The sequence below is a fragment of the Ascaphus truei genome, chromosome 1 (genome assembly GCF_040206685.1).
Source record: "Ascaphus truei isolate aAscTru1 chromosome 1, aAscTru1.hap1, whole genome shotgun sequence".
Classification (NCBI taxonomy): domain Eukaryota; kingdom Metazoa; phylum Chordata; class Amphibia; order Anura; family Ascaphidae; genus Ascaphus; species Ascaphus truei.
In genome coordinates this window covers 419,389,135-419,416,673 of record NC_134483.1, presented here as the reverse complement: position 1 = coordinate 419,416,673, position 27,539 = coordinate 419,389,135, and the positions used below count along the sequence as shown (strand labels likewise).

General features: G+C 42.5%; 1 protein-coding gene across 3 annotated transcripts in view; it reads right to left on the bottom strand.

The window, feature by feature from the left end:
* ELF2 (E74 like ETS transcription factor 2) overlaps nucleotides 1-27,539 on the bottom strand; it is an 83,220-nt gene that overhangs the window by 6,024 nt on the left and 49,657 nt on the right. For 2 of the 3 annotated variants that reach the window (XM_075615190.1, XM_075615199.1), the window contains 4 exons: nucleotides 6,972-7,085; nucleotides 2,234-2,407; nucleotides 1,004-1,090; nucleotides 134-326 (listed from right to left, as the gene is read on the bottom strand). In XM_075615190.1, coding sequence (XP_075471305.1) covers nucleotides 134-326; nucleotides 1,004-1,090; nucleotides 2,234-2,407; nucleotides 6,972-7,085 — 568 coding nt within the window. Of the gene's footprint in view, nucleotides 1-133; nucleotides 327-1,003; nucleotides 1,091-2,233; nucleotides 2,408-6,971; nucleotides 7,086-16,036; nucleotides 16,226-27,539 lie in introns of those variants that run through there. The other variant, XM_075615208.1, reaches the window with a different exon arrangement.

The following is a 27,539-nucleotide window of genomic DNA, read 5'->3' as shown; positions in this document are numbered from 1 at the left end:
TTATATCTAGAACCATTTTAAATCAATTCCACTGTCGGCCTAGATTGTAATTTGTGGTTTATAATGCAACTTCCACCTATCTACTCGGCTATCACTGCATAATGCCACTCAATGGCTCTCTCTCGACGGGTACCTCAAAGCTCGCCCCATGGTCTCGTAGTTCATGTCGGGTTTGTTTTTGTGCTTCCCCCACAGTTTGGAGACGGCCTTGGAATCCACCAGCTTGAAGATCCCTTTCTCTCTCTGGGTCCACTTGATGAAGCGAGGGCATGTATTCTTATCCTGCAGCAGGTCCAACAGGAACTCCCACAAGTAGGTGGTGTTTCCTAGGGTTAGAACAGCAACAATGAAGAGAAAAAGCCCCCACTGCCGGGTTTAGAATACACAAGACCATCGGTAACAGAGCCCTGATTTCTCATGCATCAAAATCGAGCCAGGCCATGTTTTATGCAAAAGCAGCTAATCCCATTCACTTAAAAGGGGGGCTCGGTAACGCATGGATTATTCCTTAGATCTGCTCTGGCTCTAGTAGAGGGTTGAGAAACACGGATATAACCCATTCATTACTGTATGGGCCCACAGAACAGTAATACAGGCACAATGAGGAAATCATTCACATCAAAGCAGTCATTTCTTCGCTACACGATCCCCAAAAATAATTACAAATCAGTATTATAGCCACATGTGCACAAACACATTAGCAACGTAAGCACTAAATTAGAACCATCAGTAAGTGTGGAAACTGAGCCAGGAGGCTACTAAATGTGCTGTGTAACCCTTTTACTGAACTAGTGCTGCACGAAAGGATTCAGAGCGCAAGAAAATCTGATGAATTGAAAGCTTGACTCAATAGCACCCGTTATTTACACCGATAAACCAGGGCACTTGGCTCTACTGTCATGACCCGTCAAAAGAATGACTGGGGGCGGATACACAGGGTTACGGTTTAACCTATTAGCGGGAGCAACACAGAATAGTCAAAGTTTTTTTTTTTTTTTTTTACCTTTGCCTTCCCTTGGTTTTTTCTTTATCCCCAGGTCTGGAGAGCCGTTGGCAAACGTAGGTTGCTGCATCTTTGGTTTGCGGCCAGCTGCAAAAAAAAAAAAAGAAAATAGACATTGAGGGTTTAATGTGAGCTGAAACACTGACTCCCATATGGGTTTTATTAAACAAACCTCATCTTACTACTTTTTTCCCCTCATGCCGGTTATATAGAATATCTACTTTTGCTGTGTACTTTAACTAAGGATTGTGGGGGAGAAGTTGCCTTACAATGGACCTACGGCTTACATGGTACCTAAATATTCATTGCTTTGCATGCACCATCACACAATGAAAAATAGCCTGGGATACATAAATACAAGTAGCACAAAAAGGAAAAAGCATCGATCAGAAAGGAGTTCAAGATATTCTAACTTTGTAAATAGAGTAGGGTGCAAAATAGAATTCTAGAAATGTCACCCCAAATTACTGAGCCCCTCGCCCCCGGTATCTGGATATATATATATATATAATATAGGTAGGTTATGCTTAACAATTTGCAGCTCATTGATGGTTGGTGCTTTATAAATAAAAAATCATTCCGTGAAGCTACATGCCACTAAAAGTCCTGCATCTGAAGACCTGCAAATACAGGCATACCCCGCATTAACGTACGCAATGGGACCGGAGCATGTATGTTAAGCGAAAATGTACTTAAAGTGAAGCACTACCTTTTTTCCACTTATCAATGCATGTACTGTACTGCAATCGTCATATACGTGCATAACTGATGTAAATAACGCATTTGTAACAGGCTCTATAGTCTCCCCGCTTGCACACAGCTTCGGTACAGGTAGGGAGCTGGTATTGCTGTTCAGGACATGCGGACAGGCGCATGCGCGAGCTGCCGTTTGCCTATTGGGCGATATGTCCTTACTCGCGAGTGTACTTAAAGTGAGTGTCCTTAAACCGGGGTATGCCTGTATAGCAGAACAATGCACACTTTAGCAGAAATTCCCCCCCAAGGGACAAAAACAAACCCATTTACCACAATCTGATACAGTACTCGCCAGCAATGTCACGCTTTCCAGGACTTGTGCACAATAGGACTAATACAACAGTAAAAGAGTTACTGTTGGGCAGACGTTTGCATAACTGGATTGGTGGCCTCATTAGGAAGTCATGGGATATTGCAAAGTCGATAACTTAATAGAATTGTCCACAAGACAAATATTGGTAGCTAGGAAAATACCTTTTTTCTTTTTCATTGGTTCTCCGAGGTCAATGGAGATTGGGATCGGGGAGGTGTCCATTGGCTCGGAGTCCTCAGTGGAAACCTCCACCACCGTCTCTGTGATGACATCCGGCCTCATGGCAGCATGAATGAACTCAGGAGTCGAGACACACTGAGGGACAAACACTTCCACTGAGGAGGAGAAAACAGACAGAGGGGCACCAGTTAGGTTTGTAATTTAAAAGAAACCTACATGTTGCAGGACTTTAAGAAGTTCAGTGCCCTAGGGGGGCAGCAAGGCCACTGCACGGGTACCGAGGGCTTCACCCTAAAAGTAACATACAAAGACCTCCATCAAGCATACTAAAGCAGATAGGATGCAAGTTCTTCGTTTTCTGCAGAGTAGGCAATAAGGTACCTCAGGGCTCTTCAACAGGCGGCCTGCGGACCAAAGGGTCTCGAGGTTTTAAAAAAGGAAGAAAAAAAAAACCATGACCTGATCAGGGAGTAAAGATACTAACTTTATAAGAGAAAGCCGTACACACAGACACACAGACACACAGACACACAGACACACAGACACACAGACACACAGACACACAGACACACAGACACACAGACACACAGACACACAGACACACAGACACACAGACACACAGACACGGGAAAATGAAGGGCTAATCCATAAGCAATGTGAATTGGTGAACACCGGTAAAGAAATCCGTGTCAATAAAAAACATTAGTGTAAAATATATATTTTCTTTAACTGTGCATGCAATGTCTTGTATATAAATGTATACCTTGTTCATTTATGTAACTGTATTTGTAACCATGTATTATTTGTTTTACTCTGTGCCCAGGACATACTTGAAAACGAGAGGTAACTCTCAATGTATTACTTCCTGGTAAAATATTTTATAAATAAATAAATAAATAAATAATGCTTAATAGCACAATCTTTATAACTAGCATGGAATAAGAAAATGAGAGAGAAACACAGCATAATATTTGCATGCTAAAGAAACCTAAATCAGAGAAATATTGTGTTGCATATTAGGCTGCAGCCACAGTGTAGGTGCGCGCGTCGGAGCGCAAGGAGGCGCGCGCCTGTCACCCGAGCAATCTGTGGACTCTGATCACTTGGCGACTGGGAGGCGTGGCCGTGACATCACCAGGCTGGTTCTTCCTGATTGACGCAAATGCGGCAGTGACTGTTGCTATAAAGATGCAGCAGCTGCTCTGCTCCCCTGAATATAGGAGGAGAGCTTAGAAATCCTATATGGACAATCCGCTGCTTGCCGAGACTCACGGTCTCCTGCCAAGCAGTGCAAGCTGGTGCACTTCAAACACCACCAGATAAAAGGGTCCTGGCAAATTTGTAATGACCTGTGTTGAAATCAAGCACGGTCTTGACTTAAGCTAATGACACTTGCGCCCTGCTAATGGTGTCCCATTGACACATTAAACCAGGCCTGCACAACTCGTAAAGTGAGAAGGTCCGAACTGCTCCAAGGAAAAAAAAAATTGGGCCGCACGGGTAAAATCATCATCACCATCTCTCCTCCAGCACCTCATCATCATCCTCATATCTCCCCCAGAACCCCTCACTATCAACCTTTGTGATACTCCCCATCTATCTCTCATACCCCCATCTCTCCCACTCACCCACACACATAATACTCCCCCTCCACAAACACACAATAACCCCCTGCACAGCACACACAATAACCCCCTGCACAGCACACACTTCACACCCCCCTGCACCTCAAATCACCCCCGCCTTGCACTTCCCATCGCCCCGCCTTGCACTTCCCATCGCCCCCCCTTGCACTTCCCATCGCCCCCCCTTGCACTTCCCATCGCCCCCCCTTGCACTTCCCATCGCCCCCCCTTGCACTTCCCATCGCCCCCCCTTGCACTTCCCATCGCCCCCCCTTGCACTTCCCATCGCCCCGCCTTGCACTTCCCATCGCCCCCCCTTGCACTTCCCATCGCCCCCCCTTGCACTTCCCATCACCTCCCCTTGCACTTCCCATCACCTCCCCTTGCACTTCCCATCACCTCCCCTTGCACTTCCCATCACCTCCCCTTGCACTTCCCATCACCCACCACCCTCTCCCCCCCTGCACCTCACATCACCCACAGGGCCGCCAACAGAAATCATGGGGCCCGGGACAAATGAAAGGAGCAGGCCCCCCCCACCCCCCCGAACCCATAGCGCACCTACCACGAAAAAATATCTTTTAGCGCGCAACTTTTACTTAACGGTTTTCTTATTGTGATACAGAAAAAAACATTACAATGCAACCTGTTTATTTTTTATATTTTTAACAAAAGACATGTGACTGCCTGCCTGGGTGACAGCGACTGGGTGGGTGACAGCGACTGGGTGGGTGACAGCGACTGGGTGGGTGAGTGACTTGCCTTGACCGGGTGGGTGCAGCTTGCCGCCAAGACGCTTTCCCCTCCTGCCCCCGATATTCCTGCGGCAGCTGCCCGGGACGGGAGGTGGGCTTGGGGGAGCAGGCTTTTATTTAATTAATTAACTGGCGCCCGGCCGGAGTCATCGCGGGCCGCAGAGAGGCCAGGCGGGCCGCAGAGAGGCCAGGCGGGCCGCATGTTGTGCAGGCCTGCATTAAACCATTGCGGTTGTAAATATTAGGCTAAGGCCCCGCTCCCTCAGTCAGCGCGCCCGCACTGCAGAGAGGCGGGGCGCTGACAGACACAGACCGCGATATGCGGTCTGTAGGGAGCCGGAGAGGGGCGGGAGGGGGGCGGGCTCTGATCGTGGTGCCGTCCACCCCCCCACACACATACATATACACACACACAGCTCCTTCCCTGCTCCCCGCCCAAGGCGCCTCCCACCTAGCTCCTTCCCTCCCCTCCTCCCCATTGGCTGACTCGCGTACCACGTGACGCGTCAACGCCGAAATTCACAAGATTCTTGCAGCATCGGCCGGCTGACGCGTCACAGTACGTAGTCAGCCCTGTCGGAAGGAGGCAGCGGGGGCAGTGACCACTCGGGCAAGGGTCTGGTGGTTCGCGGCCGCGCACCCCGCCGGCCGCAGCGGGTTCGCAGCCTTAGACTGGCCAAAGTGTCATTTGTTCAAAGTCTCATGGAAATAGGTCTAACCAAGTTCTACCACTTCAAACACCAGCCAAAAGTTTTGAATTGGTCGATACCCAATGATACCACTGCCCCAATACTATGAATAATATTGTGTCCGCATGTCAACGAACCACATACGTGAAACCATATTTAGATGGTGCAAGAATTATGGGTTGTGGTGAGATCTGGTTTCCTCAGACTTATGAACTATTTGAAAATACTGCGGTCTTCACACAGGACTTCACTTATTTATTTTGCTTTTGTCCTGAAAACCCGGGGACAATATCACATTTTGTATTCACACACAGAACGGACGGACACTTTCTACATTATTTTATAGCTCTAGAGAAAACACAAACTTTATATTAAGACTGTACTGGCTTACTATACTCACCTGGAAATGCACTCGCTAAGCCAACAACTACAACTCTACTGAAGGACCATTGTGACCAGCGTGTATTAAAGCAAAGCAAGCAAACAGCAATGACATTCGTGCGCTCTCTCTTTATTTGCAGCTATCCCACCTGTTCCCTCACGTACTTGCGCTCATTTGTAGCGTCAGGAACCAAGAGACATTCCCTTGGAGCCACATCTGGCCTGTGGGCCATCAGTTAAACAGTTCTATTTTATAACTATACATATATATATTGAAGCGCTGAGTACACTTTTGACGCTATATAAATAAAGACATACAATACAATCATCCGTTGCAATTACTTATCTGAAATCCTGTTTTGCTTTTCTAAATGTATGAAAAGTGACCCAGTTCATAGATAGGCCCCCAAGAGAAGCAAATAAACTAGTACAGTGGTTTTGAACCTTCTTTTTGTCAAGGAACCCTAGAATTAGATTGTGAAATCTAACCCTAACCCAACTCTCTAACTCCCGTCAGTCCCTCTCTCTTCCCCCGTTTCACACTCTCCCCCACTGTACCCTCACACTTTGCCCCCCCCCTATTCTCCCCCTCACACCGTGTCCCCTCTCTTCTACCCTCTTACTCTCCCCCCCCCCCGCTCACACTCACCTGGGATACATGAACAAGCTTCAACCTTTAAATACACACACACACACACACACACACACACAGGAAAAGAAGCTGGCAGCCTGCTCATGCTGTAAAGTCCTTGCAGCCAGCTACTCCTCGCCGTGGCATCCCCCCCCAACCCTGATCCGCAGCTCGCTCCTTCCTGTCAACCAGAAGATGAACGTGATTTCCGGCGTCGGCAGGAGCAGGGAGAGGAAGGATAGCAGTGACTGGGCGGCCGCTGCTGCTGAGCTGGGGCGCCGCCAGGGTCACCGCTACGTGGGGTGCTGCCATGCTGCCTGGCCTGGGAAAGCTGGGAGAGTGGTCTCAGCTCTCCTAGACTGGCGGCCACGGAACCAGAGGAGCGCTCGCAGAACCCCGGTTGAAAATGACTGAGCTAGATGAACAAGCATCAACCTTACTTTAAATGCACAACTGTGCCATCTATGGGAAAGAAAAGATGCAATCCATATGCAGATGAGACCAGTTATTTGTGGAGGAGTTCCTTTTCTGTCGCAGCCAAACTAAACTGTTTATTATGCGTCCCCGTGATTTGCAACCATGAACTTACAGCTGCACCCAAAGATTTTCTTACAATGACAGCGTAGAAGGGGACTTACCTGGGCTCCTCAAGTCCCGCAGCATGGTGGGGGACTCCATGTGCAGCAGCGCCTCTGCTGCCTCAATGGTCTTGTCCGTGCAGTGGACATGACTGCCGTGTACGGACGCTTCCACTGCAAGAGCAAACACAAGGAAAGAACAATGAGAGCCAGCACAGCTCCATTCAAACAGCAGGATAAGGGTGCACAAGAGCAACATTAAAGTGTCAATCAAACGACTGGTGAAGTGAGCAGGACATCTGGTGTCCACAGGTTGAATGTACGGTCCCAATACTGGAATATAAAACATGCATTTATTGTCTTTCCCTTTGAAAAAGTTTTATCTCCCCTCTCTCTGCTTACCAGTTATCTCCAACACTTTGCTGCCACAGAGGCCTGTAATCTTTAGGTTCTCAACTTCAGTCCCAATGACCCCACAACAGGTCAGGTTTTCAGGATATCCCAGCTTCAGAGGTGGTACAATCGGTAGCTCAGTCAGTGACTGCACCACGTGCTCTGAAGCAGGCATATGTGGAAAACCTGACCTGTTTGGAGGGAGGGGAGGATCTTGAGGACTGGAGTTGAGAACTCCCCACCAACTCTGGCTCTCATACATTATTTTTGTCCACACCTGACCTCAGTGCTGGGAGTCACGAGGTACCAGAACACCACTGGAATTCTTGGGTAACAAACCACGTCACAATTGATTTGCTAGCGATCACAAGGCCGCAGTCAACCCCCTGATGCAAATGTAAGTTACAATCTCCCAGCCGGCCCTTGGGACAGCAGTAAGATTCCCTCATTGTGTCCAATGAGATGCATTACAGCCTGCAACGTTACTTTACCTTGCATTGAAAGGTTTAGACCTTCCAGTGCAAAGGAAGTCGTTTCACGAGTCAATGGGAAACCGCTAAGCACAAAGCAAAGATGAGTGAATAGATCACACTACCTAGAACCATCTGAGGACATTTCTTCGTATTTCCCTCTATAATGTTCCATTCAAAATACTAATTTCAGTTGCATTATTTTACCCTTCTGCTTAAAAATTGAAAAAATAAATAAATAAAAAATACATAAATAAAAAAAAATGATGATCCACCTCTACATCAGAACTGATAATGTGAGTCACTGTGCCCGCCAGTACATTTATGTTAACTACACTATTTCAGGCCTGAAATTCTAAATATAGAATATCATGACAAAACTGCCATGGGGTTTGTACTAAAAACTATCAGTGTGGGGTTTAAGAAGAAGGAAAAAAAATAAAGAGAGAACATAGGATTAAAATCAACATTTTTAATTGCTTCACACACAACTCATCTGGAAAACAACCTATTACACAACTGAATGGTTAAACTCAATGTTTCTTTTGGTTGTTACAGGTTACACGATCTTAACTCTTCTGCTGTAAAGAGAGGCAAGCAGTGCATTACATAGCAATATGTTGCTGATCCCTATGACAGTGCAGGCGTTAATGGAGTGGCTAATGTAGCTTTACCATTCATTATTTGGGACATGACAGGATGCTCTTACTGGTGTTTTCACTAACCTGTTTCCAAATACATTAGTACACTATGCTTGGGGCTTATAAAAGCTGTCCCTATAAATGGTGAAATAATAAAAGTAGGGGGCTAGCTGTATTTCTAGAATTGGATTAACGCTCAAAAGTAGGAGTCAGATGTTGAATTATCAATCAAAAATGTATATTCCTATAGCTGGCCTTGATAGGAGCCGCTCTGAGCCACAGGCTATCCGGCAACATAATACTTTTATGTAGCACAGTAACTTTTTGTTTTTAAAGTGGGCTGCGCATGGTACCCTGATGCGGATACCCCGTGGTAAATGCACCAATCCAGCCTTGCAAATAAGTTAACATCGTCAGGGGGCCAATGAAAAACAAAAACCGTAGCCCCCACCTACTTTCTTCAGGGTTTTTATCATTACATAGTAGAAGCATATCAGAAAATGCTGAAGCACTCACAAAAACGGTTGAATCCTGCCACGGGTGCACGTCGCTTCAGCGTTATGGAGACACGGAGCAAATAAAGTGAAGATCAGACAGCACTCTACTTGACTTTATGTCAGAAAAATATCACATTTATTAGTCCAACTACATCAATGTTTCAGTCAAAATGATAAAGGTCTGAAAGTGAGGCTGAAATGTTGATCTAGTGTGTTTAATACATTTGATAATGTTCTGATGTAAAGGGCATTGGAGTGCCGTCTGACAGTCTCTACTGGAGTATAGTAGTTACATAGTAGACATATGTCCACAAATTGCAGTAAAAACATCAGTGCCTTGGGCTCCCTTCCACATGGCGTTTTGCAAACGCTGCACTGTGCACAATCCAAAGATACGGAAGTAAAAATAAAAACAGTGATGACGGCACTAATAAGCAGCTGAACTCCCTGATAATCTCTACTGAAGGGGCCCTTAACATGCACTGCACTGGCTAACCGTTTGCCATCTAGTCTAACCCTGCACTGTGCCAGTGCTTGTAATATCACTGAGCCGCCCCAGCACCTGCTGCTGCTCCTCGTCCACTCTCCCTGCAAGGTACTCTCTGCTCTGGCCATTTATGGAAATGTGCTCACAGCTGAACCATTCCAAGCCAGCAGCCAGTGTCCCAGCCCAGCTATCTTTAGGTGACCCTGATTATCTGTCATGCAGAAGGGAATTTTAAGGCGAGTGGCCTACCAGACCTTCCGAAAGTCCCATCATACCTCAATATCACTATGTATGTATGTATGTATGTATGTATGTATGTATGTATGCATGACACACCTTTTTGTTAACATACAAAGCAGAAAAAAGTTATTTGTCTGGATAAATTTACGCTACAACAAAGCAATGTACCAAGCAGGACCCTCAGGAAGTGAAGGGGCTTATGAAGTGGCTAATGCAGTTGTACCAAGCAGTCTGAGATTTCACCGTGCAACCTTAAGGCTCTCTAGCAAGAGGTAATATTCTACTGCGCAAGCAACATTTTATTTGAGTTGTGATGAAGTCCAAGCAGTCCTGTAACACCTAATCTGTTTGTTGGAACTTGCTTTATAAATGAAAGTACATTTAATCAGTTCTCAGATCTTTACCCAGAACGCAGTCCCTGTGCTGTAATATTACAAGAGCAAACAAGGTTTTCACTAGACTATGGCTAGCGACCGAAAGAAGAACCAAACCATAGCCAACAGCAATCAAATCTGTTTAATAGCATTTCTAGGACAATTCCAAAAAATATAGCCAATAAGACACTTAAAAATAACTGATTTTGGGAAGATATTTCCATAAAATTAACTCAAATTGGAGGATTTAACAATAATATAGGTTTGAAGAGCAAAAGAAGCAACGGTGACGTAAAATATATTTTGAACTGCGGACATCAGACCAATATGGAGTACTTTCCATATACTGCTTTTATGACAGGGAGGGGGAGAGAAGGGTGAACACCCCCCACCAAGGTTTAAAACATTGGATTTGTATTCCCCCTACTTATTCTATAACTGGGCATGTTTCTGTCACCTTTCCAACAATGTTACTGTTGCTGTATTTACATGGCAAAGCTACAAATACTATAAACCATGAATGAAAAAAACTAGTATCATATGATTATCTGCAAGGAAACCTACAAGTACTAAAGAAAACTATGAGTATTTGTGCATTAACCTCATATGGGAACCTTTATTACGAGAAAGTTGTATGGCAGGTTTGTTCCCCTTTAATGAAACATTTTGTACAAAGGGTGTTTATTTACATAGACATGCTACAATAGCCTTCACTTGTAATAGTAACTACCACATGGCAGAAAGGACATTATGCCAGCTGTCTCTCAGTTACTATGTTTGTTAACAAATCTTTTTCCACCCACACAACCAGTGAGCACGACATAGAAATTGTGCAACTATAGTGAAAATTGTGTGCAGCTTAATACATAAGCGAAAACAGAAAGCCTCTGAATGGTTATATAACATTGTAGCATGTATATGCATTAAGTAGAAATCGCTGTTAATCCTGTTGTGATAGACTAGTATAGGATGCTCGCGTGTGTTTGCACACGTGAAAACAATGAGAACAAAAGCCTGTCTCAACGTCCACTATTTGTGTGAACAGGTCTCTTAATGTAACGACTTTAAAAATAACAAAGGCAAACATGTCAGGCCTTATTTCACACCGATGAAGTATTAATGTACACATTTTTTGCAGCAATCATGTCTGTATCAATGAGTTCAAAAATGTGGAAACCACAAACAAAATATATAATCCGAAAATGGAATATAGACATTTATATTATGAAACACTTCTCTAGTTGGTAAAAGCTCAGAGCAGTTCTATGCTGTATTTCTTAGTGGTTTTGTGATTTGCTGAACTATATACATTGGCCGTCCCACACTTGAGTGAATCAAAAACAATGAAAGAAATGCGTTAGGGTTTATAAAGCCTTAAAGCTACATTCCCACTTTCACATTCTCAAAAAACCTATTTTAAGAACATGCTGTGACAGGGACATTAAAAAGATACTGCCATTATGCGTTTCAGATATGACTATTGAATAATGCAAGCATTAACATGACAAGTTTAGAAGCAGAGCTGAATTTTTCACTTTTGCGTATTCCTTGATACTTTATCGTGCAACTTTAAGGCCTAAATGTGTAAATCTATTAACCATAACTTAAGAAACTTGACAAAGAATGTGTAACATAAAACTAAGTTGAAATACACCTTAAAACAAATGAATTATAATTAGACAACAAACTAATATCTCCAACACCTTCTCTGCCAAGGGTGACTGCAAAACATTTGAAAGCAATGCCTTAAAATATCCCTTTGGCAGTGAAGGGTTTAGGTCTTTACAGCTGGCTCCTCTGTGTAACCATGGGAAGCTGGAATACTGCATGCTGAATCTCAACAGCACTGCTAATAAGCCTGTGATAGGGACAATGAGCAGTAAGGCCCTTTCAAAGCGTGGCTAGACCTGGAAGACAGCCAAGAAAGTGCAAGCTTGCTCTTGGTAATCAGTCACTAGTGGGTGTTTCTATGGTTATCAAGATGCCAAAAACTACAACATAGTGAGTGCAACATACCAGGGAGAACAGGAGGAGGATTATTGAATGTTTCAATCAAGACTCGTAAAACCATTCCTATTAAATTCCCTGTATTGACCCCATTATGGACAGAAGTGGCTGCAACACATTGCAAAGGGGGTAATTTTGCACAGTGCTGCGTACATTGTTGGCGCTATATAACACCAATTATACACACAGGTGAAGTTACATTTCCAGTACGTGCTTGATATTCTTTTCTTTACATCTTTCCTAGTTTTATTGAAAAAAAGTTATCAATGTTGGAAGCACAAACAGCAATGCACTGCAAGGTCACACTAGACAGCGTACGGTTAACCAAATTGGCCAAGCGACTCAGAGAAGTATAGATGTAGCAGACGTTATATATGGAATAAAGCACTGAAAACACGATAATGCAGGTGTGCTTTAAGGAGATGCGCGCATTACCATTGATTTCAAATGGTGCACTCGTTAACATAGCATTAAATATCACTAACTTCATTAGGTGCAATAACATCTGCTACATCAGTATCCCAAAATAAATTACTGTGTTCAGTATGTGAAAAAAAAAACAACAGTTAACTAGTTATTTGCTGGGTAAGAGTCTACATGTATATTCTTTAGAAAGGCTCCACCGGGAACGGAGTCATCGAATAAATAAAGCTGGTGTGACTTTAATAGGAGTGTCTATCCCATTTTACTAAACTATGACTCTTATCCTATCATCTAGCTCAATGTTAGGAGGTCTCCACCTGACTACAGCATCTGTTTCACATTAGTGCTTACTACAATGCAGGTCAACGAGAGCATTACACTGTAAATGAAACAGCTAAGAGGGAAGGATTTTATTCAATGAAAAAAAAGTCCACCCCTCCAAACCTGCATTACTCAAGCAAACCAGAACGCATTTTAGAAGACAACTTATTGAGAGGAGAGATGTCAAACGCAAGTTATGACCACAAATCTCTTCAGGCTATGTTTTTGTTTCAGGAGATATGTCGTGCAGCCTCTCTATGAGGAATCCTCCAGAGCTCGTAAGGTTGTGCAATGGTTAACATTTGTGTCCCATAGAGATTTGTTCTGCCAGTTACATGTATTATACTCTTGCAGCACAGGAGGCGCGAAATTTACCACCCACACCTTTGACAATTTGGGAATCGTATTTGCTCTAATAGTAGTGGAGATCCTCACCAAATACTCACTATTTCCTTCAATAATTTCCTACTTAAGTGTTAAAACTGATATTAATATAATCGCAAACCTCTGCCTATAGTGTAATTCAACATGTATTTCTTCATCTCTTAAGTTTTCTGTTCAATTATTGGTACCCTAAGTACAGCAAAATAAGGCTGAAAATGTGCTGTGGTCTTTTGAATCTCCATTTTTCATAGCCTGGAGCTATAATTGACCCTTGGTGCTTTATCTGCCTTTAGATTCTGAGACAGTAGAGGTACTGTATGTGCTGCAGAAAGGAAGCATTTGACCTTGTATGACAAAAGCATTGGACCAATGATTATGTTAACAGCTGCTTATATTTCTGTCATACAAGTACAAATGCATAGAGAAACACACAAGAACACTTACAAAGTGGCTAATGTACCAAGTTTGACTTAAAAGAAAGGGGATGGATAAAAAAAACTATTTACTTTGTGCATAACTTAGTTTCATACTTCTAATGGTTCCGGCAGTCTCTTACCGTCAATGTGTGCAACACCTTGAACACAGAGGCTAAACCAACACCTGAATCTCAAACCAAGAATATTTGCCATGCATCTATAAATATGCCTTTTACAATAGCATCTATATTTTCTCTAACAATTTCTGCGACATAATTAATCACGGACTGTATAACACGTTCACAAACAAATGTTTTGTTATATGTACAAATCTGAAACTAAAAAAAATGGAGGGATGGCAAGAAACGTATAAGGGAAAATATAGTTGGCAATAGGGGGACTGGAGAGAGTGAAGAGGGACTGCTTTTATAGGTTTGGTGTTACGAAGCCTTATGCCTAAAAAAAAAATATTTAAATGTTAATTTGCAATATCAGACATCTACAAGTTGCGATAGTAAAACTGTGATCCCAGCACTTTTGCCATGAAACGTATTAAAGTCAATGGAAGTTTCAGTGCAAAAATGCCCTCATCAGTACTGTTGCAGTTCTATATATAACCCCTTAATTGGTAAAAAGAAGCATCTTAACACAATCTGATAACATGAAACCAGACAATCCCTCCTAACGTTTGCTTTGGATTCACTTGAATGACCACAAGAAACTGGAAATCATACACTACCAAATTCAGAAATTATGCACATCAAATTTAAGATTAGACATGCACAAGAGAAAAAGCCTTATTTTAATGTAAAAATACATTATTAGTGGGATTAACAAAATAATACATGATATAAACAATGACATAAGCAAATCTTATTTTTCGGCCGCAGTTGACAAGATTGTCAAATAAAAGAAAACGCAAAATATGGCAAACAATTCAGCAGCTGCAATTCCACCTCACATTATCTGCCCATGCTTTTTCCTAAGAGCAGAGTATTTCATACTTAAAATGCAGAGGTATGTCATTACCAGAAAAAAATTACATTATGTTCTCATTTTCAAGTATGTCCTGGGCAGAGTAAAGCTGACAACATTACAATTCAGTTACAAACATGTGACACTGGCAGGGTTCATGTTCTATTTTGTTGCAAGGGCAAAAAATCTATAGATCTCATCAAGCACAAGATAAACAGGTGATCAGCATGATGTCCGGCAGAGCTGCACAGGTATAGCATGCAGCTCTAAAAGCCAGGTGCTCTGCACAAGCTCCGCCCCTCGCTTCCGTGTTTACATCTCTCCTCTTCCCTCCAATTCCATCCGCATTGTGAGCTCACAACTCCCTGCCAATCAAAGCAGCGCTGGGCGCCCATTGGCCCGGCGCCCAGCCGCTCCACCGAACTCTCATAGGCTGGCGCTCGGATTTCGAACCTTCCCCGGGAGACGATTGGCTGGCGGGTGCTGCCCATCACAGCACACTCCAGCCCGTTTGATCTCAGCGCTTCCGCTATAAAAAGGTTTTTTTTTTTTTTTTATGCACGGACAAAAAATAAATAAAATAAAAAATAACCTCATGCATTTTAATATTGTAACGCTTTGAAAGGCCGTGCAACGCGTTGTACAGCAGTAGGTTGCAAGCTCTCCCAGCAGTTAGATAACCTACACAGAATTACGGTACCTAACTAATCCATTTTAATCGCAGATTTGCGCCGAATACCACAAGCAGGCTCCAAATCTATTTCATACAATTTAGCCTTCTACAAATACAGCACTGCAACAGATACTGGTGCAAAAAAAAACAAAACAAAAAAAAAACGAAAATAAAATAAATTGCAAAAGGTCAAATCATGGTTATTTTTTGCATATTTGCCGGAATACTACAAAAGTATTGTATTTTGCACACCCTGACTAGTTAATCCTGCAAATAGCGGGTACCTGCAACAACCGTTACATGCAAGTATAAAAACACAAGAGGCAAACCAAGCCCCCAGACTGCTTGCAAAACTGCCATTGACTGTGATTAAAGGGGAGGCATGGTGAGGGGGACGCGAATGAAAGCGATCGGGGATGTGCAGAGGCAGACAGCGTGGCAGGAGACGTAATGAGAGACAACAATCTCACACACTTCCTGGTTCCCGGGCAGCACATTCACGCACAGCTCTGCATGCAACGCTGTGACTGCAGAGCTGAACACAAGCCCCGGCCGCCCTCCCGCACACACGGGCAGCACAAAGCCCCCGTGCATGTTGCCCAGCCAAGGTGATCACTTCCTGGATTTGCCCTCCAACACTCCGTGCAATTGCCCTGGACGCAAAACGTGCGCAGCAGCAGCAGCATCCCACCCCCTTTCCCATTAAAATGCCAACCCGTACCCTGCAACAGGGCCGGGGCTGGCGTGTGCATGCTCCCTGCCACTTGCACAACTGGCGATCCCTGCTCCCCCCGTCCCATGCACGTGTGTGCGTTTCATTTTACCGGCTCTGATGAGCAAATCGAGCTGGTTGGTGGGTCCCTCATGCAGCGAAGTCGCCATGTTTATCCCGTAGCTTCTGCTTCACATTGAGTCAGAGCAGGAGGAGGAGGAGGAAGCGGAGACAGACACAGAATGCGTGCAGGAGGAGGAGGGACAGCGAGATCCTTCCGCACCCTACAGGAAGCAACACGCTCACCGCGATCCGCCGCCAGCAGCAGACACACCAGAGTGTGCGCTGCACAATCCCTCCGCACACAGGAAGTGCCCCGCTGCTGCACTGACATTACGCGCAGTCACCCGGCAGCAGACCTCGCGCGCACATTAGGGTCTCGGGTCATCACCCCGCGATGTTCCCACCCAGAGTGGGGAAGTGTCTGCTGGAAATGCCAAAGCGCTGCACTGGCTGAATCTCACCTCCGCCCCGCGCCGCCGGGAGACATTCAGCCAGGTCTTGGTTTGTGCATTAACCTGCAATCAGGGAGTAGGGAATAGCCAGAGGGGTACTTACTCCTTTTATGAGGTTTATAGATAAATAAACACGTCGTGGGATTCTCTCCCCCCCCCCCCCCCCCGTCAAATGTTATAATTAATTCCCCTTCCGATTCTGATCCTTTTTTTGAAAAAATAAAATAAAATAATGAAATGGCCAAAAAAAAATGCATATTGGAGTGTGGACACAAGCCCAGGTACAAACAATAAATACAATAAGGAATAAATATGTTGCACACCAGACAACCTCCTCTTTTACTTGGGTATACGAAAGCAACCCATTATGCTAAAATCTATTGAGCTGGGAGATGGATACTACTGTACATGTTGACACCTCCAGTGCAACTGGTTGTTGTTTTTAGCCCCTGATTGCAAGGAGACTTTCAATGAGTGGTTTAATTGGGGTGGTACTGGGGGGTAAAAAGTACCAATATTTAAGTTTTTTAAGCAGTCTTACAATTACAAGAATAGGTTTTATTTAAAAAGACCCACTCACTTTCATTATGGTGCATAAACTCCTGTAACATGACTATTGGTGGTGGAAGGGAGGTTGAAAAACATCCACTGAGACTCCTCTGGCCCTGTGCAGAGATCTGAACTGCTGAGGTCCATTCATAATGTCAGGGAGCTGTGTGGGCTCTGGTCCAGTCATGGCAACTCCTTCACAAGAAGGACTGAAATAAATACATATTTTCAGAAATTCTAGAGGACTTGAAAGCTGCAAAGCGAGTCAAGTTTGTCCACGTTAAAAAATAAAGTCCAGCAGTGAAAGAATTAAAGGATAAATATCGCTTTTTAATTGAATGCAATTTTTTTTATAAATGCAATATACAAATTATGATTGGAATGGCACGCTCTGAGTTAGTAATCTTTGGACTCTGTGTTTGCACAAATAGGTAGACGACTTGTGGATGCACACAGATTAAAATGGGAGGTGCCTTAAAAAATGTAAAAAAAAAAAAAAAACAAGTACTCAAAATATACAGTTTAATTGTATTTCTCATTGACTATGTATATACACACAGAAAGGTAATAGAAATCAGGATACACAGGATTATAGTTCAGATAACTGGATAGGTGCTACTGCCAATAAACTGCTTAAGTGTTATGCATCGATCAAGAGGGCAGGAACGCCAATAGTTGCAAATTGGTGATCATTTATATGCAATAATTTGCTACTATCGAGTGCCTGCCACATATGTACACACCTATTCCATTTATTTAGATCTTTACAGAGTTGACATTTGTTGCTCACCATTTCGGTCTCTCCGAGATACGTATGGAGGCCCACTTTCCTACTTGCTTTAACGAGTTCTTAAGAGTTGTTGCTGGACGTCTTCTCGACTTGTGGCAAAAATATCTCATCTGCAAATTGTCGTTGACTCATGTATTAACTGTTGATTTAGATTCCTTTTTCTTCCCAAACCAATGTCTTGAACAATTCTTCCAATGTTGACGTGAACAGCTTTGGTGACATGGTGTCTCTCTGTGGCACTCCCTTGCTGATCCTGATCTTGCTTGTATCTTCATGTAATCTAACGGTCGATGTGACACTCATAAATGTTTTTTATAACATCGATGTACGCTTTAGCATTTTTCCTTAATATATCTAGTACCGCTGAGGTGTATACAGAATTAAATGCTTTTTCGTAACCTACGAATCCCAAGCTGAGTGGTAGATCATAGTAATTACTTTGGGAAATCCATTGTGTTTTATTCACTGCAAAATTCCACTTGTTCTGTAGACTAGGCAAAATCCAGGGTCTCTTGCGGCTTATTAGTGTGTTCGTAAAAATCTTGTGACTGATTGGTCTGTAGTTCCTGAGGTCTTTGTCTCATTTCTTGTGGCTGTGAATAACTATGGCATTACTCAATTCTAAACGGAATTCATTGCTTTCAAATTTTCTTGTTCAAGCAGCATGAAAATAGTTTTGCAAGCATTTACTCTACTTCTTTCAAGATATCCTTCCCCAGGAGCATTCTTCATGAAATGTATTGCTTTTGCTACTTCTACTGGAAGGACGCATGTTCCAACCTTGGTGGTGTCTTCTCGCTCGTCCTCTGCTGCATTACGCCATGTGTGATCATATGGAGTGTTGAGGACTTATACAATTTCACGTAGAACACTGATAAGTGAACAGTTTTGTTTATACAGTCTTGTTTGAATGCTATGATTTCCCAATAAATCGCTGCTGCTAGGTCGTTGCTTCGTCTACTTTAAGATGTTGTTACCTTCGACAGTCTTTACCATATCACAGTAAAATGTTCTAACATCTTCAGTTTGCGGATGGTCTTCCACAGCTTTGTCTATTCAATTCGTGTGTCTTGGGATTGCTTAAGTTTTTGTCCTCTCCTTAGAAATTGCTGGGTTTCAGCAGATATTTTCGTATCTTTTTTTGTGTCAGAGATTCTTCCATTTCTTCCAGGGCTTTAAACTTGATATACATAGTGGGGAAGAGGGGGGAGGGGGAAGAGGGGGGAGGGGGAGGGAGAAGAGAACCCCTGTTCAACTAGTGCCGTATGGGTAGAAAATATTGGTGCAGTGTGTGGGGCTTCTGCCGGTATACAGTATATTGATATATGGTAAACCTAAGAAAAAGAACCCGGCTATTTAGAGCACTTAGGAGACCCAAAGTAATGGGTGATAATGTAATGGGTGTGTAGTTATTAAAACTCAATTTTTAATGGTAATTAAATTAAAATAAGGTGGTACATATAAATGACGAACTAAATACTAAAAATATTACCCAGGTGGGCTGAGTGCCAGTATGTAACTTGGCAGAGGTTAATTACTTCAGAGTGTATGTGCCAACGTATCAAAGCCCCAAACAAAGGTGTGTGTGTTTGAGGGGTTAATCAATTGCTCCTGTATTGATGTGCATATAAGCCCATCAGATTTCTTTTGGCTGCACTGAATGGCCCCTGAAGATACACAAACGAGTTGTGTGGATGGTAGTATATTAAATTGAAAGGTATCATTTCATGATCATTATCTGTGCTCAGGCTTTAGCTTAAATCAAAAACGGGAGATTCCCTGTTGTAGTCTCAGAGATCAATTAGTACAGGTTGGGAAGTGTGTTACATACAGACGGCTAGTATGTAGCAATAGCTGTATTTACACACTCTCCCCCATACTACACTCCCCCATGCCTCTTAGCACTGGTATTGCAACAAAAATAGCCCCCATAAGCAACTTAATTTTGAAAGAAAGATCTGTTCCTGCTTAGTATAGCTGGGAACGTGGCGGGTTTAGTCAGGGTTTGTTACACCATGTTACTATCCATGTGCCTCTGTATATGCAGCGTTCTCATAGCCGGTATCCTGCTTATTAGGAGAGAGGATCTGTGTACGCAGAGTGTAAACTGACAATGTAATGTGGTGTTACGGACCACTAGCCTCATTACACGGGGCCGTAAATAAGCCGACATATGTAGATACAATATTTTTTTGCCTAGTCAGGTTGTAAAGCGCATAGTGCTGGCTTGCTAGCCACTGGTCTCGGAACACGCAACAGAAAGTCATTTACCCTCCCAGTTCCTGTGTAGTCTGGATAAAAAACGCCTGAGCCTACGATCGTTTAGCACGCTTTGTCAAGGCTTCTATTGGTCGTGGCCCCGTGTAATGAGGCTAGTGGTCTGTAACACCACATTACATTGTCAGTTTACAATCTGCGTAGACAGATCCTCTCTCCTTCTAATAAGCAGGATACCGGCTATGAGAACGCTGCATATACAGAGGCACATGGATAGTAACATGGTGTAACAAACCCTGACTAAACCCGCCACGTTCCCAGCTATACTAAGCAGGAACAGATCTTTCATTCAAAATTAAGTTGCTTATGGGGGCTATTTTTGTTGCAATACCAGTGCTAAGAGGCATGGGGGAGTGTAGTATGGGAGAGAGTGTGTAAATACAGCTATTGCTACATACTAGCCGTCTGTATGCTACTTTGTAACACACTTCCCAACATGTACTAATTGATCTCAGACTACAACACGGAATCTCCCGTTTTTGATTTAAGCTAAAGCCTGAGCACAGATAATGATCATGAAATGATACCTTTCAATTTAATATACTACCATCCACACAACTCGTTTGTGTGTATCTTCAGGGGCCATTCTGTGCAGCCAAAAGAAATCTGATGGGCTTATATGCACATCAATACAGGAGCAATTGATTAACCCCTCAAACACATACACCTTTGTTTGGGGCTTCGACACATTGGCACATACACCCTAATGAGGTAATTAACCTTTGTTTGCAACTGATTGCAAAGTTACATACTGGCACTCAGCCCACCTGGGTAACGTTTTTAGTATTTAGTCATTTATATGTACCACCTTATTTTAATTTAATTACCATAAAAAAATGTTTTAATAACTACACACTTATCCACTAGTTGGGGTCTCTAAGTGCTCTAAATAGCCGGGTTCTGGAGCTTTAAAACTATAATCTTCAGATGTTCTGCATAATTGTTGGTTAACATGTTCCTATGCATTTCGAGAAAGCTGAAGCGATTTTTCAGCTCGAGTTGAAGTTCTCTGCTGCAGTTCTTTAAGTTATTGATGTTGATCGTTTGTCTTTTTAACCAGTTTTCTTCTTTCCACCTTCGCGTTCAGATGTAATTTATAGTTAACCAAATCGGTGATCACTACTTGGCAAAACAATTAAGGACTGTGCAGTCTTCAATCATGTGTTTCTTGTTAATTTCATTCTTGATTCCATGTCCATTTTCTATTTGGATTCTTCTTGAATGAATTCATGATGCAGAATTTTCACACTCTGCAAATTCTACCAATCTGTCTCCACGTTCATTCCTCTTAGCATAACCATACTTACCAACTGATGCTTCAACTTTCTGCTGGGCATGAATATTTGCATTGAAATCTCCCACAACATAATCTTGATGATTATTTCTTTTGTTGCAAAGTTGGTTGAATTAAAGGTACTTTAATTCTACTTCATTCTCTGTGTGACTTGATGTTGGGGCATACACAGATTTGAAGCCTGTATCGCTTTGTCAACTGAATGACTGCTCCTTCAGATGAGGTGTCATAATCGACTATGTTGTTTCTACATATCTTGTTAATGATGAAGCCTACTCCACTGATTCTTCAATATTCTGTACCTCTAATAGAATTGGTGTCCACTTTTAAGCTTAATGTGGTCTTTATCGTTTTTCTAACTTCACTAACTCCAACAATATCCCATATAATCTTTTCAAGTTCCTCTTCCAGTTCTTGCAGTGATGCTTCACTAGTTAGAGTCCGGGAGTTGTTGATAGCCAGGTTTAGGTTTGAATGATTTCTTTTGTTTAACCTTCGGGGATTCGTCGCACCTTCTGCCTTCGTACCTTCTTCCTTAACGCTGCCAAGCTCGGGGACATTCCAGCCTCCTGAGATTGAGGGCCATTTCTTTTTGGTGTGTTCCATACTTGGGGGGGAGGGTGGGTTGAGGCCTCATTTACATGTTTTCAAGTAACTTTCACACTTTAGGCGGGTATATTGTTCAAGCTTTCATAGTATGGTTAAACGCATCATGAACACTCATTGCCACCTTCCTGCCACTTTGAGGCAGTGAGATAAGCATGAGGGACGGAGATATATTAACCCTTTAAGTGGTGCCCTTGAGTACTTAAGGACAAGAAAGTTACGCTGTATAGCGTATCAGTTACGCCATAGGAGGGGGAGAATCTTTAAGATCATCTCCAAAAATATGAAAGGTTACAGTGTGTTGCCTTCTCCTTTTGATACTAAAAGTGCGTACGTCAGCCTTTAGATACTGGGTCAGTGAGTCCATCTGTGAAATCCCACAATGCCCGATTGATCATTTAATGTCCCAATTCAATATACGATTAAGTTGACTAGCTTTAAAGATATCAAGACATCCAAAAAGTATGGTATGTAAAGTAGTATTTTTCTACTTAATAAAAATATGCCTTACTAAAATCAGACTGGCATAAACATTTTTATTAATGCATTTAATTTGTAAAACTAATCTTAACTAGGTTCTTATTGTAGTATCATTCATGTATTTCAGATGTTCTATGACTTTGTAAGACATTCACATAGTCTCAGATCCCTGACAGCAACCTAATAAATGTCCTTGGGGGTGGGCTCTATACCCCAGAGAGATGATGGGATTTTGTGGCAGCAGACCACACTATTTCAAAACTTCAGGTGAGAATAACAGTCTGCAAACATCCCAAGACCTGACAAACCTCCCCAATACTAGCTCCACCCCCAGAGGTAATGTCAGAGATTTATAACGAAGCCAATAGAGAGACAGACACCAGGGGATTCTGGGAACTCAGAGTGACTCCCCCAACTCCATACCCCTGACTACACTGACTTGTAGGTCAGGTCAGTAAATAGAGTGTCAGGCAGCATTTGAGGGGTTAAAAAGAAAGTTTTCCCCACCATGCAGCAGCACCCCTCAGCAGCAAATAGCTAATTAGTACTGCAGTTTTAAAAGATGCCTTTGTTCTCTGGGGAAAAAAAATTGTCAGCTCCTTGTGACTTTAGCAAAGTCACTTTACCTGTGTCCCAGACACCACGCATTAAATTATACATTCATTGCACTGTGCCCTGCAAATTGTTAAGTATAGAATACACTGTTAGGCCATATTACAAATACAGATTAGAAAATTTAAGAGTAAAAACTGCACATATAGACCATAGGCTTTTGAGAGGCCTTCTGCTTTACATTTATATATTGTGAAATATATACGTATGTTTGCACGTGTGCTTTTAAACAAACAAATACAAAGAGCTCAACAGATCAGGTTAAATATGTTAACTAGGTGAATAAAGCGGTGATTGGGTGAGAGAAGCTTATTCCAGAAGTTGAAAAAGTCGTGAGTATCCTAAAGGCAGCACTGCCTAGGCTGCAACTCACAATTTATACTCACAGCCCACTCTGGCAGAGGTGATCACAAGTTCCCACACATACAAATACGACTACTGTTATTTTTTCATCCTGGTGACATTAAATAAAGGAGGTGGCATGGACATTGTTAGAGGAAAAAGCAGTGCGACGGGCAACAGAACTCTAGAAGATATAGGCTGATAACTTCAATCATCCACAAGATGTCAGGCCGGTTCTGTGCAGAGATAAAATGCACTACTTTATTAATGAAATACTTTTATATACTATGCAGTGCTATTCCAAAAAATACTTTCCAGCCCTACCTAGCACGGGAACATACGCACACACAGAAGGAGAGAGCGCACACTATAAGGTCAGGGACAGATGAACGATTTAATCACAGTACTAATGACTAGCAAAACACTCAAATGTTAAAATACATATAGGGAAAGAGGGAGAGACCAGGGATAGCACAGGGATAAAAGTCCAGATATTGTAACCATACAGTATGTGAGGAATGACTTCAATCCAAAAAAGTTCCACAAAACTGTGTTTCAAGACAGTGTGAAAATGTGGAGGATAATATGCTGTACTGATGGTGAAAATGCCAGCGTCTACTCCACTCAGATCGCCGACTAGCCTGTGCAGGGAGAAAGCTTGGAAAACACACAGATACCCAGCAAGCTCTGAAAAGCCCCAACAATTAACGCACAATATATATGTGTGTGTGTGTGTGTCTCAAAAATATTCCTTTTGGGTGTAGCTAAATGTATACAACAATAAACAAAGAAGCCCAAAGCTACATCCAATATGACAAAAATACACAGTGAAATAACCATATATTCTCTTGAAAAGGGTCATTTAGTTAAACCCTTTGGCCAAAGCGTTTTAAGCCTGCTGCCACATCAAGGCATGATCATTAGCAGGTCCTAACACTGCCAGAGTTAAAACTATTATTTACCTCTATAATTAGAGGAACAATGATCAACATTGGATCTGTCACAACCCAGCAAAATGAAACTGAGCGGCTAACTTGGAAAGTGGGGAGGGGTAAGCTTAAATCCTGGGGGGAGGAGGCACTAACCTCCAAAAACCGCTGAGACCAGCTGGGCAAGGTTAATAAACACACAGATACCCAGCAAGTTCTGAAAAATCTCAACAATCAATATATATATATATATATATATATATATATAGTGTCAAAAGGAGTGCTTCTGGGTGTGGCTAAATGTATACAACAAAAAAGCCCATGTATACATTTAGCCATGCCCAGTAGCACTAAGTGTCAAAAGGAGTGCTTCTGGGCGTGGCTAAATGTATACATGGGCTTCTTTGTTTTTTGTATACATTTAGCCACGCACAAAAGCACTCCTTTTCACACACACACACACACACACACACACACACACACACACACACACACACACTTTGTGTGGTAATTGTTGGGATTTTTCAGAGCTTGCTGGGTATCTGTGTGTTTATTAACCTTGCCCAGCTGGTCTCAGCTGTTTTTGGAGGTTAGTGGCTCCCCCCCCCCCCGCAGGGTTTAAGCTCACCCCTCCCCACTTTACAAGTTGGCGGGTCAGTTTCATTTTGCTGGGTTGTGACATATATAATATTGATCATTCTTCCTCTAATTATAGAGGTAAATACGAATTTTAACTTGGGTATTGTTAGGACCTGGGAATGATCACGCCTTGATGTGGCAGCAGGCTTAAAACGCTTTGGCCAAAGGGTTAAACTAAATTACCCTTTTTCAAGAGAATATATAGTTATTTCACTGTGTATTTTTGTCATATTGGATGTAGCTTTGGGCTGCTTTGTTTTTTGTTGTATACAGAATGCTTGGAAACAAGAAGGGCACGCAAGTTTCACAGGGTAGCGAATAATGAAGGCAGATGGATAATTAGCTTTGCATCCGCCGTGTGAACAATCGTGTGATTGTTACTCTGTCGCCTCAGGTTCCACACAATCCACTGCTGATGAGGGTAAGTGAATGTAGCAAGAGGTTCCTGCAGTAATGAATTGCTACAATGTAGCTATGTGAGCTGTATAAAACATCAGATAGGAAAACTTTTGAAAGCAGCAGTAGAAGACTGATCCAAGTCTCAGCTAATAGCACTGTATCGTCTGTGACGTGGATCCAACTAGTTTCGTCACGCCATCAGGTGATTTAATCAGGGATTAGCTAAAGGGGATTTAGGACCATTTAAATAATGTCCCAAAATACCTACACCTGTATGGTGTGAATATGATGTCCAGACACTTCTCTTCTCAACACAATAAAGACCCGAGTTCACTTAAAATGATGGGGCTTGAACTGACACCTGCCACACTGCTAGGTGGTGATAGATTTGTCTCTTTGTAGAAAAGAATCCTACCAGATGTATAACCTTAGCTCCTGACTGTCTCAATGAATGTCTAGACACCAGCACTTTGGTTAGGAGATTTGTCATATCAGTGTCTATTCTTAATCAGAGTTTCCCCTCCCTCTCACTGGTTTTACTAATTTAGGCTATGTTATACCTTTTTAAAAGGTTTTATAATACAACAATTTCAATAACTATTCATTATTAATCTCTAATATTTTTAATAGTGAGTTTTAGAAATTGGTTATCATTTTAGAAGGGATTTAATGTATCTATGATTTTGATTATTTTATTATATATAGTTAGGTCCGGAAATAATTGGACACTGACACAATTTTCATAATTTTGGCTCTGTACGCCACCACAATGGATTTGAAATGAAACAACCGAGATGCAATAGAAGTGCAGGCTTTCAGTTTTAATTCAAGGGGTTGAACAAAAATATTGTATGACAGGTTTAGAAATTGCAACCATTTTTATACACAGTCCCCTTATTTCAGGGGCTCAAATGTAATTGGACAAATTAACACATTCATAAATAAAATGTTCATTTTTAATACTTTGTCGAGAATCCTTTACAGACAAGGACTGCTTGAAGTCTGGAACGCATGGACATCACCAAACGCTGGGTTTCCTCCTTTGTGATGCTTTGCCAGGCCTTTTCTGTAGCTGTCTTCAGTTGTTTGTTCGTGGGTCTTTCTGCCTTAAGTTTTGTCTTCAGCAAGTGAAATGAATGCTCGATCGGGTTGAGATCAGATGATTGACTTGGCCATTGCAGAATATTCCACTTCTTTGCCTTAAAAAAAACTCCTGGGTTGCTTTTGCAGTATGTTTTGGGTCATTGTCCATCTGTAAAGTGAAGCGCCGTCCAATCAACTTCGCTGAATTTGGCTGAATCTGAGCAGACAATATATCCCTATACACTTCAGAATTCATCCGGCTGCTTCTGTCTTTTGTCACATCATCAATAAACACTAGTGACCCAGTGCCATTGTAAGCCATGCATGCCCATGCCATCACACTGCCTCCACCGTGTTTTACAGATGATGTGGTATGCTTCGGATCATGAGCCGTTCCAAGCCTTCTCCAAACTGTTTTCTTCCCATCATTCTGGTACAGGTTGATCTTAGTTTCATATGTCCAAAGAATGCTGTTCCAGAACAGGGCTGGCTTTTTTAGATATTGTTTGGCAAAGTCTAATCTGGCCTTTCTATTCTTGAGGCTTATGAATGGTTTGCACCTTGTGGTGAACCCTCTGTATGTGCTCTCGTGAAGTCTTCTCTTTATGGTACACTTGGATAATGATATGCCTACCTCCTGGAGAGTGTTCTTTACTTGGCTGGATGTTGTGAAGGGGTTTTTCTTTACCATGGAAAGGATCCTACGATCATCCACCACTGTTGTCTTCTGTGGACGTCCAGGCCTTTTTGTGTTGCAGAGCTCACCAGTGCGTTCTTTTCTTCTCAATGTACCAAACTGTCGATTTGGCCACTCCTAATGTTCCTGCTATCTCTCTGATGGATTTTCTTTTTTTTTGCAGCCTAAGGATGCCCTGTTTCACTTGCATTGAGAGCTCCTTAGACCGCATGTTGTGAGTTCACAGCAACAGCTTCCAAATGCGAATGCCACACCTGGAATCAACTCCAGACCTTTTACCTGCTTAATTGATGATGAAATAACGAAGGAATAGCCCACACCTGTCCATGAAACAGCTTTTGAGTCAATTGTCCAATTACTTTTGGTCCCTTGAAAAAGAGGGGGCTACATATTAAAGAGATGT